The following is a 15,605-nucleotide window of genomic DNA, read 5'->3' on the forward strand; positions in this document are numbered from 1 at the left end:
CTAGGTTATAGGATGGAAACTAGAAAAGGGTTTCTTATAAATCTTTTTGCTTAGTTCCGGTTTCCTTCAATTCCTTTTTCATTTTCAGTATGCTATCCTTATCTCACATTTCCTGGGGAAGTATGTGTTCCCTCCTTCTTCTCCATTCAATACTTTATTCTTTTCCTATTCCTTTATCCTATCCAGAGCACTTCTTTCCATCTTCCAGTTTACTTCTCTCCCCTTTCCAAGTTCTTTGCATTATGAAACTGCGCACAGCCACAACTGTGCTTTGCCTTGCATTGTGTTGAAGTGCACTGACCACTTATGCATGACAGTTATTTATAACAGTGTTACATTGCTTTTATTTTAAAATGTTGAAGAAGTCACTAAGATCTCTGCAAGCTTGGTAAGGTTCTTAAAAATGATGACCTGACTTCCTGTGTCCTATTTTTGTGCCTCTTAGAGGTTTAAGCTCTTGAAAAATAGTTTAGAGATAGGATATGGGAACTGCCATAATTCTGGAAAGACTCTTTTTGCTACTAAAATCTTAAATGTTTCTAAAACTTACCTCGTATTAAGTGACTGCTATTCTTGCTTAAGCAACTTATGATGGCAAGCAGAACCTCCTAAAGAGGTCTACAAAAGCAGAAAATATTCTTGAAAACAGTGATTGTCTTGAGAAATAAATATAACTTTAAACAGGGTGTTGCTTTCTAATTTTTGTAATTTTGCTCTGTGGAAACATATAGGCATAGGCGTGAACCACTATAGCAAGAAAGAGTAATTGGGCAGTTAGTTATATAACAAAAGCAGAAATGAATCACCTCGTACCTTATAATTGGAAGGTTTCTTACAAATTTAACTGAGGTGTAAATTCCAACCTGTGAGATAATAATAGCCTCTAAACATGAACTTGTGCTTCACTACTATGATCTAATTGTATGGCTCAGCAAATTAAAGTATACCTGACATACTTAGTTCTGTGATCAGTTCCATGTAGTGTACTTCTACTGTAATTTGTACGCAACAGGATGTTGAGTTAAATTGCTCAAAGACAGTTATTTTGATTTTAGTCTTAAAAACCTGAAAACTTGACTGAGCCACATGACTTACACCAAATATTACGTTCTGTTTTAAAGTTTCATCAGACGTCTTATTTCTTTAACCTGCATTTGGGATTTTGATTATGTTTGCAATAATATAGATGTACTGAGTGCTTTAAAATTGTGGCTTTGGCCCTTCTTACTACCTTTAGAATACCAATCTTTGTGTTATTTTAGGAGCTATAATGAAACATACTTATGGGTCTTAGGCTTTAGCATGTGCAACCTTGCTTTTTTTGTTGGTAGCTGCCATACTAACTTTTGATGGAACTGAGAAAATACAAGCAAATACTCTTCTATTAGAAAGATTATGTTCTGTAAAATCAGCTCGATAGCAAAATTTTTACTTGTTCTGTCATAAAGTTTTCAAATAAATTTATTCTTGTATCCTTTTTAGTTACTCATGAACTAAGGTAAAGCTTTAAGTGTCTGTATGCTTTATCAGTTGACAACGCAAGGTCTTTGACAGACTTTGGTTGGATATTTAAAATGTAGCACATGCTAGACTGCTTTTTTCCATCTGGTAATATACATGGATGTTTTATAAGCAAAGGTATTTAAGAAAAGAGTGTAAAAAATTTGAGAGGTACAATATACTTCCGTGAGGAAAGTGAACATCATTTTACCGTGTTGTTTTGTTGGGGGTTATTTTGGGAGAGAGAGAAGTGGTCCCTTATTTCTGGACATGTTTTGTAGTTTTTATTAAGTTTTAGCCTGTAACAATGATTTAATACTTTAAATTATTCCTTAAATATATTTTGATGATAATAACTACCAATTACAAGAATAAGTTTTTAATTAATGAGTTTCTAATAGCTATTGTTTCTCCATGAGCCTCAGCTCTGTTCCACAAACTGCAGTTGTTAAAATTTGTGATAAGTATTAATGATAATCTATTTTAAAAAAAAAAATTAAGCTCATAATATTAAGGACAATGTTTAATAAAAATGCAACATGGAAAAGGAAGGTTCATTGAGAAAGAAAAGCAGTATTGTATTTTTCATCTAGAAGCAAATATTACACTGTAAAGAGGGAACTGATGTACAGTTCTCTGGGTAGTAAGAAATGTGAAGTGGTGTAACTTTTTTTATTACTAACATGATGCACTGAAGTAAGAGAAATATATTTTTCTTATAGAAAAAAAGAGAAATTAGCAGAAACTATGCAGAACTAGTGTGGGGATGCAAGAGAACGCACTAGTATTTTTGTGAACTTAGACCAGTTTCCTTTCCCTATCTTTTTGCAGTTCAGTCCAATATCCTTTATCTGTAGCTATCCAGGATATGATTAATTAAAAGTTATTTCTGAAAAGTTAAGCTTCATTTATTTTGGTTTGGGGATTTTTTTGCTAAAATAAAGAAACTGTGATTATTTTTTTATAACTAATTTTTCAATGCATGTTTCTTGTCTAGCTGCTAAGGAAAAGGCATATAGGAAATGATATAGTTACCATTGTCTTCCAAGAGCCAGGAGCACTTCCTTTTACTCCAAAAAATATTCGTTCCCACTTTCAACATGTATTTGTCATAGTCAAAGTGCATAATCCTTGCACTGAAAATGTGTGCTATAGGTGAGTAGAGCCTTATAACTATTTAAGTTTGTTATTAAGACTACAATGGCACTGCCTCTTCTAACAGTTTGGTATTTTCTAGAGATACTATGTATACAGTTTTAAAATTTCTGCTACATTTTCTGTGAGTTTGAAACCCCAATGTCTCCATTGCACACATCTAGAGTTATGGGGCAGAGTTTGTGGACTTAAATGGGTATATGCAGAACTCTGTGTTGCTGACTTATGGGCAGAAAATGAGGATATAATAAGTCAGTGAAAAATAAGATTTGCAGACATAGCAATAGAAATTAATTTAGATTTTGTATTGCACATTTCCTTTTTCAAAGAAAGTGATTTAAAATAAAGTATTTTAGAAGACTATTAACCTGTATAAATCCCTGAGTCTGACAATATGACACTGGGATGAGTCATGACCTTTAAGCACATGAATGAGGACTTTTGGGGAGTATAAAAACATCTCAAATTTCAGATGACCATAACTCTCACATTTAAGTTACTGGATCATGAATTCTAGCAAGGTAACCAGGGTGGAAGCGTGGTTTTGAACTGATTGGGAATTGTGCAAATAATGATAAGTACTTGAAGCATAATGGTGCAGATTTAGCATGTATAAATGTTATTTATTCATTGTTTACAATGAAATTAAAGTACGTCATGAGGTCAGGTCATATTGCTGTCTTTTAGAACTTAATTTTGTTTCAGTAGCTCTTTTGTGTTTAATAATACATGTTATTTCATAAGTTACATATTTCTTAGTACTAAATGATGTCTGTCTGTGATCCCAAATGTGACTGCATTTCAGTCAAACTAGTAGTAGTTCTATGTAAGTCACACAGTGTTTTGAAATCCTTTTTCAGTTGAAATACATTATGTAGATATCAATTGTATAAATGAGAAAATATTCCTATTCCTTTTTTACATCTTGCTGTGAACTGTCCATATCAAGAACTGCAGGTATTTTGACATTTTATGAAAATAGAGTAGGCAACTTAAACAGGTGCAGAATGCTCCCATTATAGACACATTTGACACCAATACTTTGACTTCACACTTCATTGTAGCGAAATGTCTGAGGATTAAAATAAATTCTGTTTCTATATATACATTTCTTAGTTTTAAGATCATGCAACTGAGTGACAGGTGAAAATGATACAGACTTAAATAAAAAATAGAATTTTTAAAAATACTTCTCTCATTTAAGTCTCACAAAGCATTCTGATATTTATTCCATTAACGAAAGGAGGCAGTGACACCCTAAGAAGTCATCCTTGATATTTTTTGTGTTAGTAAGATACATCCATAAAGTCTTTCATATATTTAAAAGAAAAAAGCCATTTTAAAACAGACAACCCAATCATTTTTATTGGATGTGTCTAAAAAGTCTGAAAATTGACATGTCAAAGCTAAACCCAGCTATGTAAATGGACTGCACAGATCACAGTTCTGCTTATCATCCGATCTTTTTTTTTTTTTTTTTTTTTTTTTAAGGAATTAACCATTGTATTTTTTTCTTTCTATTTCCAGTGTTGGTGTTTCACGATCAAAAGATGTACCTCCGTTCGGTCCACCCATTCCCAAAGGAGTAACTTTCCCCAAATCAGCAGTCTTTAGGGACTTCCTTTTAGCCAAAGTTATTAATGCTGAAAACGCGGCACATAAGTCAGAAAAATTTCGAGCCATGGCCACAAGGACACGTCAAGAATACTTGAAAGATCTGGCAGAAAATTTTGTTACCACAGCTACAGTGGATACTTCAGCAAAGTTTAGCTTTATTACTTTGGGGGCAAAAAAAAAGGAAAAAGTGAAACCAAGGAAAGATGCACATCTATTCAGTGTTGGAGCAATTATGTGGAATGTGATTGCACGAGATTTTGGCCAGTCTGCTGACATTGAATGTCTCCTTGGAATCTCCAATGAGTTTATCATGTTGATTGAAAAGGAATCAAAAAATGTTGTGTTTAACTGCTCCTGCAGAGATGTTATTGGATGGACGTCTGGATTAATGAGCATCAAAATATTTTATGAAAGAGGAGAATGTATTCTTCTGTCTGCAGCAGATAATTGTACTGAAGACATCAGAGAAATTGTTCAAAGGCTTGAAGTAAGTATAGTTTCTAAACTGAAATTCCAAATTTTTATGAAGTGTTACTTGTCTCCATCTTCTTTGAGATACAATTAAAAATCTCCTACGTTTATACTTTGGGAGTGTTTTCAGAGAGCATTACAAACAATAATCCTCACGACAGTTTATGAGATAAGTGTTATCAACCCATTTTCAAGGATCAGGAATCTGATACCAATAATCCGATAGATTTACCTAAGGCCATGGATGGTTTCAGTGTTGAAATCAGGATTGAAAGGCTAAGCTTTTGTCTTCTCTTGCTGTAGCCTGTTCTCAAATCACACTTTTGTAGGTAGAAATATACCTTAATTTAAAAATATACAAAATCTGAATGTGTAAAATATACTCACTTGGTCTTCTTGTGAATATTAGCAGAAAAATTTGTATAAGTGATTCTGCTGATTTGTTCCTCTATACTGAGCAACTGCAGGAAGTAAAGAAAACTAGAGCAATTAAAGCCAGTTTTTACAGCTGACTGGATAAAGTTTTTCAGATGCTTGATGACCCTATTAGCACAACTGTCCTGTAACTATTTCAGTCAGTACAAATGAACAGACGGGAGCTCCAAGGTAAAAGTGCTGATGCATCTATTTCATGTGGTTACGCTTCACCCTTTGATCGTAACTTAAGTGATCTAGATGGTCTCAGTTTTGTTTCTATTAGAAGGCCCGGTACTGAAAAGAAATCATTACGCTTACTGTTATCACACTGGAACAGCTGGATTGCAGCTGGTGTTTTAGGGCCTCTAGTTCTTCAGTCACGTTTAGTTAGCATTGCTCAATATCATGCTCTAAATAACAACCTTTTCCTTCCAAAGTACAATTAATCTTTCAATAGAGGAATGTCTTTAAACTCTTCTTGCCACTGTTATATTATCCTTTCCTTAGACAGATATTTCCCTTCTGAAAAATAGTGTACGTGTAGTACACTCCAGTGAAGTATTGCTAAATGAACTATATAAATTGCTTAACACAGATGGAAAACAAGATTCAAAGTTCCAGTGAAAACTTAATGCTGTCATCAGTGATGACAATTCCTTTTGCTGTTTTTTACTTCTTTGGTTTTACAAAACATGGAAATAGCCCAGTTGCTGAGGATGGATATTTAAAATTCAGTAATTAAAAACATGAAATGGTTATATTTACTTGAATACTTCCTCTTTTTTATGGTCAGATTTTGAGTTAAATAATGTCAAAATGGCTTTAAGCCTCAAAAATTTAGCATCAGTTACTGCCAAGTTAACTGAATATTAGCTTCAAGTATCTATTCCAATGAACTCTGGCCACCTTCTCTCTTTTGCTGCCACCTATCCAACTTTCACATTGCTTAAAAAAATTAGCTGTCATTACTTGTTTTAAAACTTTTTTCATTCCTGTTTCTTACCTCATATTTTTCTCCTTTTTTCCGTGCTTCTTCCTCTCTTTTGAAAGGTGCATATTAATGTTGCTCCCTAGTTGTTTTATGATGTTGAATGCTCTCTAAACAGTCATTATATACATTTTGATATAGAAGCTCAGAGGTGACCATTACAACCACTAAAAAGTATTTAAATCTCTGATTCCACACTTCATATGCATCCTTTAAAAACCTTTCAAGTGACTCAGAATGCAGCTAAGGTCAACAACCACATGTGCCAGCAGATGCTAAAGATGAAAGCTCAAATTGTGACATAATATTAAACTTCAGTGACCAAATGATTAACCCTTTTTAGTCACTAGTAAAAACATTTCTTAAAACCAGTAAGTAAAATGTTGCAGTTACTAAAGGAGATTGTCAAAGAAATAACTACATTTTATTGCCTGGTTTTAAATCATGCAGATGAATAGGAAACCCATCTGAATATTCAGATAAAGCAAAGATGTGAAAAGCTGAGACTGTAATTTTGGTTTGAACCAAAAGAAACAGTTCAGGACTAAAAAAAGAGGTGGGGTTTGTCAGTCTAGAGTCAGATCTGTGTTTGTGGGGGAGAATATCTAGTGATATAAAGTAGAAAGAGCAGCAAAAGCAAACTATAGATTAACTTGGCGAGCTATGTTTGAAGGCAGAAAAAGCAGTGGTTCTGACCTTTAGGGTAACAGAGAATGCCAGAGTGATATAAAATTAAATTAAAACCCTGAATGGATCTTTAGGCAAGAATCTGAGTCGGCAAAATTTCCTTAGAAGCCTGTATACTAAAAACCTCTTCACTTTCATCTGGGACTTAGAGGGTCTCTGGCTTTTAATTTCATCTGCATTAAGTGCATTCAGAGAAGCCAGCTCTTAGTTCATGCACAGCCACGAGTTCAGTGAAACAGCAACCAAGTAAGCAGAATGACCTATTTTGAAGTGGAGCAGTACTATGTTTTATGTGACATTACTATGTAATGTGCAGTGCCACCTTTCAGGGGATATACCTGTGGAGGACTTGATCTCCTGGAATCCTTTCCATTGGGAATAGATGAATCTTTGGCAGGAATGTTTATCTTCCTTCTCTTTTAACCTTTGAATATCTAACTAACTTGAAGAGATTTTGAGTGCTCTTGAGTTGGGAAAATCTGTATATTTTGGCTGGTGCATTCATTCTGCAGTAGTCTATAATTGTGACATAATGATAAAGATGTGTCAGCCCCACCAAAGAATATTATGTAATTTCATAAGGATAAAATTCCATCCCTCAGCTGAGCTCCTGACTCTCATAGCATGTCCTTCTTTTCACTGCATGACTAAATACTGTATATATTTTAGAAACTTGTGACAGAAGTGTAGGGAAACTAATGAAGAGCTGAAGATTTCATTTTCACTTATCCAGTTCATAAATGATGAAAGTCTTGTTGAAAATTATTTGTGACTGAAGATGAACCTCAGAGTTGGAAAAAAAAGAGTTAAAGCTTAATGCTTTCAGCATACCTTATAGCTCTTAATACTATATGCACAGTCATAAGCACAAAAGAAAGTTCTGTTTAAAATGGAAAGCTTCTAAAAGACACCAAAAACTCTGAGCTAAATAATGACAAAGGAAATAGCTGCCTTGTTTGATAGGAAGACCCAGAACACGATTTTGTGAACAAAACCTCCAGAGTATGTTTTGGACATCTCAAGAATGACATTCACTTTTTAACTTTGAAGCCTCCATCTTCAGAAATAACTGGAACATTTATGAAGTCAAAGTGCTACAGTTTAAGCAGCCTAAATTTGCCAGGCAACGATTCTCAGATCATCTGAGATCCTTGCAAGATTTTTCTCCAGTGTTTCACAGCTCAATGAAGATTAGCCTGTAATGAATGAGGGCTAACTGTATTTCATTACCTTGGGTTTATCGCAGGTTGAAAGCATGAGCGTGGACCATCTCCCTCAGATCAGCAAACTTACAGTAACTCATGGTTTTGTGGCACTTTGTTCTCATGTGTGCAAGTTCTAATTTTTTCTGATGAGTGACAGATATCCATATAGAAATATTATATAAAGGCAATAGCACTTAGTGAGTGCTAAGTTTACTCAGGCAGTGAGTAAAACTCACTAAGGTACCGAAAAGTAGGCAACGGAGGGGGAGAATAACTCTTCCGAAACAGCCTCGTGAATTAAGCTCAAGCTATAAAACAGTCTTTGCAAAGAGCTGTCCTATATAAATGACTACACAGGACAGTAGCCTCTTAACTTAAGCACCTTGAATTAGATGCCTGAAGTTGAGTAATGTGTGCATCTTTGTAATGCACGCTAAAAGCAACCATCAACAGCGTGAATGCCTTTGTGGTACAAGGTGCACTGCAGAACTGCTCTTAATGCAGCGTGACCTTGGGAAGATCCCTTGATCTGTATCATAACATACGCATCGTTAAAGGACAGATATTTGCCTTGCTGGAGTGTTATAAAGCACTGTGAGATCTTTGAATGATATGCATTATGAACAAAGACTTTTGATAATGTTGTTTCACAGTGGTTAAGTTTTTGTTCCAATTGTACTAATGGAGCTAAAATACATACTGATTTTGTGACACTGACAGAAGGGAATGTTAGGGTAACTCTTAAACTTACCTTGTAATGTGGACTAGAATTTGGCATTCTGAGTCTGGTGCAGTATCCCAGCATACACACTACTGTATATTTTTTACTGGGCAAAATTGTTGAGGACTTGTTACATAGTATATAGAAATGAGCCTGCCCAGCAAAGTCTGAATTTGAAGGATTTTGGCTACTCTGTTTAATGACAGAATTACATTTTCCTTGAAGGTGAAGAAAATAACTTTTTTGTTTCTATATTTCCCAGTGACATGAAAGCTCTTACCCATTTTAGTGATGTCCACATTGGAGATGCTGATAGTTAGGAATCTGACTACAAGGCAAAATAAATCAAAATTATCTTCATTGCTGTGTTCTTGAGGAAGAAAAGCTCCTAGAACTGAAGCATTTCACTCAATTTGGCTCATGTTATAGCTCAAGTTTTTTAATACTGTCTAATACTGAATAAAAAATGCCTGCACACCTGCAGTCAGTCAGCCAACAAGAATGAAGTAACTGACAGCATTTTGCTTGCTTTGTGTTTTGAAACTAAAGCAGCTGTTAAGTTTTCAATAAAATATAAATGTTATTGTGTTAATGTTGGGTAAGGGGGAAGGAACTTGACACCAGTCAGCTGCTTGCTCTGGGGATGTAAGATTTTGAGCATTGTGAAATGTTTTGTTCATTTTGTTTTATGCAGAAACCTTCATTCAACCACAAATGTTAAAATAATTTAGTATTAGTATAGTAAAGATATTTAATGTCAAGCCATACATGGCTTTATAGTGTTTGAAAGCAGACCTGTTTGTTTGTCCAAAGTGCGTGTCCTGACAATAGCATTAACATTCTGATACTTCTTTAGATAGTGACCAGAGGATGTGAAACCACAGAAATGACCCTGCGGAGGAATGGGTTGGGCCAACTTGGATTCCACGTGAACTTTGAAGGGATAGTGGCAGACGTGGAGCCCTTTGGTTTTGCATGGAAGGCAGGCCTAAGGCAAGGGAGCCGCCTGGTTGAGATCTGTAAAGTGGCTGTGGCAACTTTGACTCATGAACAAATGATTGATCTTTTACGTACATCAGTGACAGTAAAAGTGGTGATTATTCAACCACATGAGGATGGAGCGCCTAGAAGGTAACGAGCAACAGTTCTCAATGTGACATTTGTATCTGTTTGGTTTTGTGTTTTTTTTCTCTGCTGCTGCTTAAACAATGGCTCTTTTATTGGAGGCCCTCAGGAAATTGATATTGTCTCTCATGTTTGGTGATAATATTATTGAGGCTCTTAAAGCAATATTTTCCTCAAAACCCCTATTGGCTTGTAATAGAAGATAAAATGGGATCCTGTAAGAAATTTAATGGGAAACTTACTTTCATATGGCTTTGAAAGAGTAAGAAGTAAACTTTAGTGCATCATGACTGAGCTGTTATGAAAGCTGATATGACTTTTCTTCCACAGGAGAATTTTCTATTTTAATACTAAATTTGAAAATTGGGAATCCTTCTCTGAAAACTGTATTTTGTCCATTACTGACATTTCTCTGACTCCTGACTATTGAAAAAGATTTGGTTTATTTTTTCTTATGTTGAAACTTTAACAAAAGTAGTGAAATACTGGGTTCTGGACATATATGGTACCAAGTCTTAGAGATGTCCTCACTTTCTACAGGTATCTAATTTAGTCATATTAAATAGTGAATTACATCAATGAAATTGTCAGCTAAAGCAAAGAAATCTTGCTGCAACTGAAATAAATGCTCACACACTCAGGAGAAGACTGTAATGAAGATTATTATAGTGTCTGTACCATTGTTTTCAGGGATGAAATGCAATTTTCTTTCATCAGTGTTCCTTTTGGTGACAAAAAGATTTTTGCTTCTCTCTCCATTTTTGAATATTAAGAGGTAGAGAAGAAGTAGAGAAAAATAAAAACTTTGTAATAGTGTGACTTTATTTCTCACATACCTTGTCTAGGCACTGTTAATTTGGCTCATTCTAAATGAGAACTGTACCAGAGTAAATTGAATTACTTGTCATGTTGTAGAAGGCCAACTTTAAATCTCTTGTTGATTTTTAATTTAACAGAAAAAACATTAGATGTGTTGCTTTTGGCAAGACAACAAGCCATAAAATTTTATGTAGCATGCAGCACTGTGAAGTTGGTGCCAACTGTACACGAATACTGTTTAATTGGTGGCGATTCTCCAAGTAGTCATTGGCCTGATGAATGACACAGAAGTGCCCTCCCCTGCCTCAACCTGCATGTTGATGCATTGGGCTCCTTTCTGAAGAAAATGCCTGTGAATGTAGAGTACCACCGTTTTGCTTAGTTGGATAGAATTTGCAATTAAGCCTCCTTTGCTTAGCTTTGCTATTCTCACCATCTGCTTCTGGGTATGAATTTCCACTGACTTGTTTGGTATACATTTCCAAGCTGTTTACAGAATATGAGCCTAATGAGCTGATCCTATTATATTGAAGGTAAAAACGTGTATTTTATAGGCCCTGATGGAAAAATACATACTGTATGAATTGTTTATATCTTCTTTGATACGTTTTTAGAAATAAAATGTTAAAATCCCAAATCAGCATGATACATGGCACGCAGTCTATGTGTAGGAGGAGTTTTAACTGTGCGCCACCAAACTGGGAAAAAACTGCAAAAGCAGTTATTATTTATAAATTTTTTGCATTTTTTAAAACTGTGTGACTAATTACTAAGGAAAATGTTTTGTTTTTTTTTTTTAAAAAACTATGTTTCTATACTAAAATACAAAAACCACCAAGGCATTCATGTTATGAATATGAACATGCAGGGGAATGAGGAGAAGGCAGAAAGGCATAAATTACCAGAGGTTTGGAGAAAGAAGGTATTCTATCACAGCTACTTACTAGTTAAAACTTGTGCAAATCCATCTCCCTGTCTCCTACTCAATTGCTTGTCTTAGCCATCTGCAATGTCTTATCTTGCAGAATCGTAGAAACAGAGAATAGCTGAGGTTGGAAGGGACCTCTGGAGATCGTTGAGTCCAACCCCATTGCTCAAAGCAAGGTTAGGCTGCTCAGGGACATGTTCACTGGGTTTTGAATATTTGATGGAGACTCCACAACTTTGGTTCCAGGGCTTGATCATCCTTACAATAAAAAATGGGTTTACTTATACTTAAGTAGAATTGCCTGTATTTCCATTTGTGCATGTTGCCTGCTGTGCTTTCACTGAATACAACTCTGAAGAGTCTTACTGTGTCATCTTTTCTCCCCATCACCCCATCAGGTATTTATACACACACATTGATAAGATCCCTCCTGAGCCTTCTCTTTCCCAGGCTGAACAATCCCAGTGCTCTCAGCCCCTCCTTGTGTTTCAGATGCTCTGATCCCTTTATCATCTTTGTAGCCCTTTGCTGGACTTGTTCCAGTATGTTCATGTCTCTCTTGTACTCTGGTATCAGGTTTACCCAGAAATTTACAGGCAGTAATTTTGGATGTAAACCAGGAGTATCTGGAGGACTAGAATCCATTTCACCTTCATTTGGCAAGAAATGTCACTGTCCTTGGAGAATCCATGCGTGGCTATACAGGATAGAATCGGGTCTCTCTGAGTGATTTCCAACACGTATCTGTGAGCTACAGTTAAGGCAGGTGTGCCAGCTCATCAGGAGAGAACTTTTTTAGGGCTACTTGACAGTATTATCAAATAACACTCAAAACAGACATACAGATATTTCCTTCAAAGTTGTGAGTTCATCAATCCTTGATCCACATGCTACACATGCCTAGAAGAATGATGGTTCAAAAGCAGGAGAAAGCTTCACATGTATGCTCCAATAATTATTGCTTTCATTTACAGCTTTTTTAGAGATTTTCTTCTAAGAAATGATACTTCAGTTTATCTGATGCATGTAGAAGAGTAGATTTGGAGGCTGAAATAAGTACCTTGAAAGTTTGACTGGTACTACAGAGCCATATGATCTTCTGACAGTTGGGTTTGGGGTTTTTTTCTATGTATTTCAGCCTTATTTCTCAGGGTAGATATTAGTAGTTTATAAAAAATGTTTGCTTTAAATGCCATAATCTGGGGTTTCAAGTTTTTTTCCACAGTGCATAGGTATAAAAATACATTAATCTTTGTTTCTACAAGAATCAGTTGCAATAAAAATTGACATCCATTTACAAGAATATAAATAATAATTTTAGCAAAAAGAAAATTCAGTTTCATGAAAAATCCCCATGTATCATTTTATTAATGCCTGTCTTTCATTTACTGAGGTAATCAGATGATTTCCACTGCTTGAAAGAGTAGTTTCTGCTTAGCTATGCTGGGTTTTAGGAATATGAAGCAATGAGGACTTTCTCTTTAGGTTGCTTATTAGCACTGATTCCTTGCTGGGATCAAATTCTGAAGTGAGTTTACACAGATTGGACATGAGTGCCATGGAGTGTCTTGGGAATTCTACCCTTCTAATGAAAATGAATTTCAAGTGTGCAAGGGTGTTTCCAAAGCAGTCCCAGTCCCTTGGAAAAGTATCAGCTGAAGTGGAGATCTTTAATCAAGTTCTTAACTTGATTTTATTTTTTCATCTGTTAGCTTACCCACAAATCATCCTCAGTCTATCAGCCCTTTATATTTTAAAAGAAAACCAACAAACTGTAAGTGTGCATACACTGAGAATATTAGCAATGAACTATTAACAATCAATTTATTTTTTGCTGCAAACTGTCTTGTATTAATTTATTTCAGCATGAAAATAAATTATTTGGAATGTTGAAGGTGCTCACAAAGGAATGTTAAAGAGTGATTAGGAAATTAGAGAAAATTCTGCTCAGTAAATGCATTCCATTACTTAATGTAGATACTTCTACCTATAGTCTTGATAACACGATATGCAAAAGCAATCCTGGAATAAGGTCTTTCATTTACTATCCTGTAAAATTAATGAACTTGAGACTAAGCTCCTGCTGTTTTCAGTTTGCCCCAGCAATTAAATAATCATGCACAAATTGAGAAATCATAATTATTTGCATGGCACCAGGCTGATATTTAGATAGAAAGAAGAAGTTGCTATTTAAAACATAAATTCTTTAAATTACAAAGCTGTGTTAGAACAAACATGCTGGTCATTGTACTCGGATCTGAATAAGTATCCTTGTGTCATATTTGTTTCTTTACTATGTTTTTCCCTTCAGAACTGTTGATTTGTTCTTCTGTTGTTGTCAATATTACCTAGTACTGCAGTGCAGTAGCTAGAATTATACACATCCTAACAGGAGGATAGTGATGTTCATTCTCATTTGCTTTCACTGGTGTTGTCACAGGAATGCTCAAGGACACTATATCCTTAATCAGTCAAATCCAGTCAAGGAATTCAAGTACTTCTAAATCTATTTTAATCTGTAGATTCTACTAGAATCTTACTTACTACATTGAAACTTGTGTTGAACATAGTTCAACTACCATTATATATAAAAAGAAACTGCTTAAGAAACAATTTCTAGAAAGTTTAGAAAACAAATGAAACTTCAAGCAAAATTTCCAGGGATGTGCGAGAAACAGAAGCTCCAGTACAACCACTGTAAGAGATGTAGCAGCGATAGTTTCCACCTGTTGATCTGAACAATTAACAGACTTTTTTCCTGCTGTTGTTGCAATTTTGAAAATGGAAATATTTCAGTAACTATGACTGAAACTGCATGTGCGCCATTACTAAGTACTACTGCATTTCTTTTGAGGTTGTTTTATTCTCTTGAACTTTGCAAACTCTTCCTTACAAATAGAATAGGTGTAACAACTTCCTGTATTTTCCAGTCCTGATACTTGTTCCTCTTAAATGATTGTGATCTTAATAGGCAATTTTGTTTCTAGGGGTCTTTAAAGTAACAGCAAACCAACAGAGTATAGAATGTTTGGAAAAATGTTTTTAAGGGGAAGGGTTTACTGTGTGGAGGAGTTCAAGTCTTCTCCCAAGGGTGTTTTCCATAAGCTGGTGGGATAGTTCATAGGGCCTTCAGATTACTTAATTTTTTATTTATTTATTTATTTATTTAATTAAGCCATCTGAGCTAGAAGGAAGGCAGGTCTAGAATTGCTGGCAGGATACTACCAGCCTAACAACACTTGAGGCAGGTTAAAGCAGAAAAACCTGAAACTGAACTTTTGGTTGTAAGAGTAGAATTTGAACGTACCAAAGCTTTTAATTACCACCCCTGCTACTAACCTACAAAGGCTGTAAATACCTGAAGACTCTAGCTCATGATGTTTTTTAGAGGTAACTGAAAGAACTAGCACTAAGGAAATATAGTGATATTAATTGGAAGCCGTATCACTTGCAAAAGTTTATCCTCTGTACCGAACAAAAAATAAAATGGTAGAAAATGCTTAACTGTCTTTACTGTCAGAATTACTGTGCTACTTATAACATTGTTAGATTCAGGGAATGAGACATACACACTGTGATTTAGCCTGATGGAGGCTCTTGGCAAAAATGAACTCTGTCACAACTCTGATTAGCACCAGAGATTTCAACCTAGGCTCTTACATTTGAAGTGCAAGTCCTAATAGAAGGTCAATGTCAAAGGGCGGCAGCACCAGCAAACAACAGAGCTTTAGGAATAAGGTATGGCCTGCCCTCTTCCCCATCTCTAATACATCATGCACCATGTGCTGTGTCTCTTCTCTAAATAACCAAAACATTGTGGTTTTCTTCTGCATAAAAGAAAAAGAGTTCTTTTATTGTTTAAAAAAAAAAGACTTGTTTTCTGACACTTCTTAGAAATTCTTTTGAGCTTTTTTCTTCCCAATATAGTTTTCAAGGAAAAGAATGTGTAAACATGGCCTTTGCCAGTATATA

The 15,605-nt window shown here is 35.2% G+C and overlaps 1 protein-coding gene across 3 annotated transcripts in view; it reads left to right on the forward strand.

Annotated features, from left to right (window-relative positions):
- The window catches only part of SIPA1L2 (signal induced proliferation associated 1 like 2), a 150,338-nt gene that overhangs the window by 88,571 nt on the left and 46,162 nt on the right, over positions 1-15,605 (forward strand). For all 3 annotated transcript variants that reach the window (XM_075043279.1, XM_075043280.1, XM_075043281.1), the window contains exons 8-10: positions 2,498-2,655; positions 4,183-4,759; positions 9,618-9,892. In XM_075043279.1, coding sequence (XP_074899380.1) covers positions 2,498-2,655; positions 4,183-4,759; positions 9,618-9,892 — 1,010 coding nt within the window. The remainder of the gene's footprint in view (positions 1-2,497; positions 2,656-4,182; positions 4,760-9,617; positions 9,893-15,605) is intronic.

Source organism: Buteo buteo, chromosome 12 (genome assembly GCF_964188355.1).
Source record: "Buteo buteo chromosome 12, bButBut1.hap1.1, whole genome shotgun sequence".
NCBI lineage: Eukaryota > Metazoa > Chordata > Aves > Accipitriformes > Accipitridae > Buteo > Buteo buteo.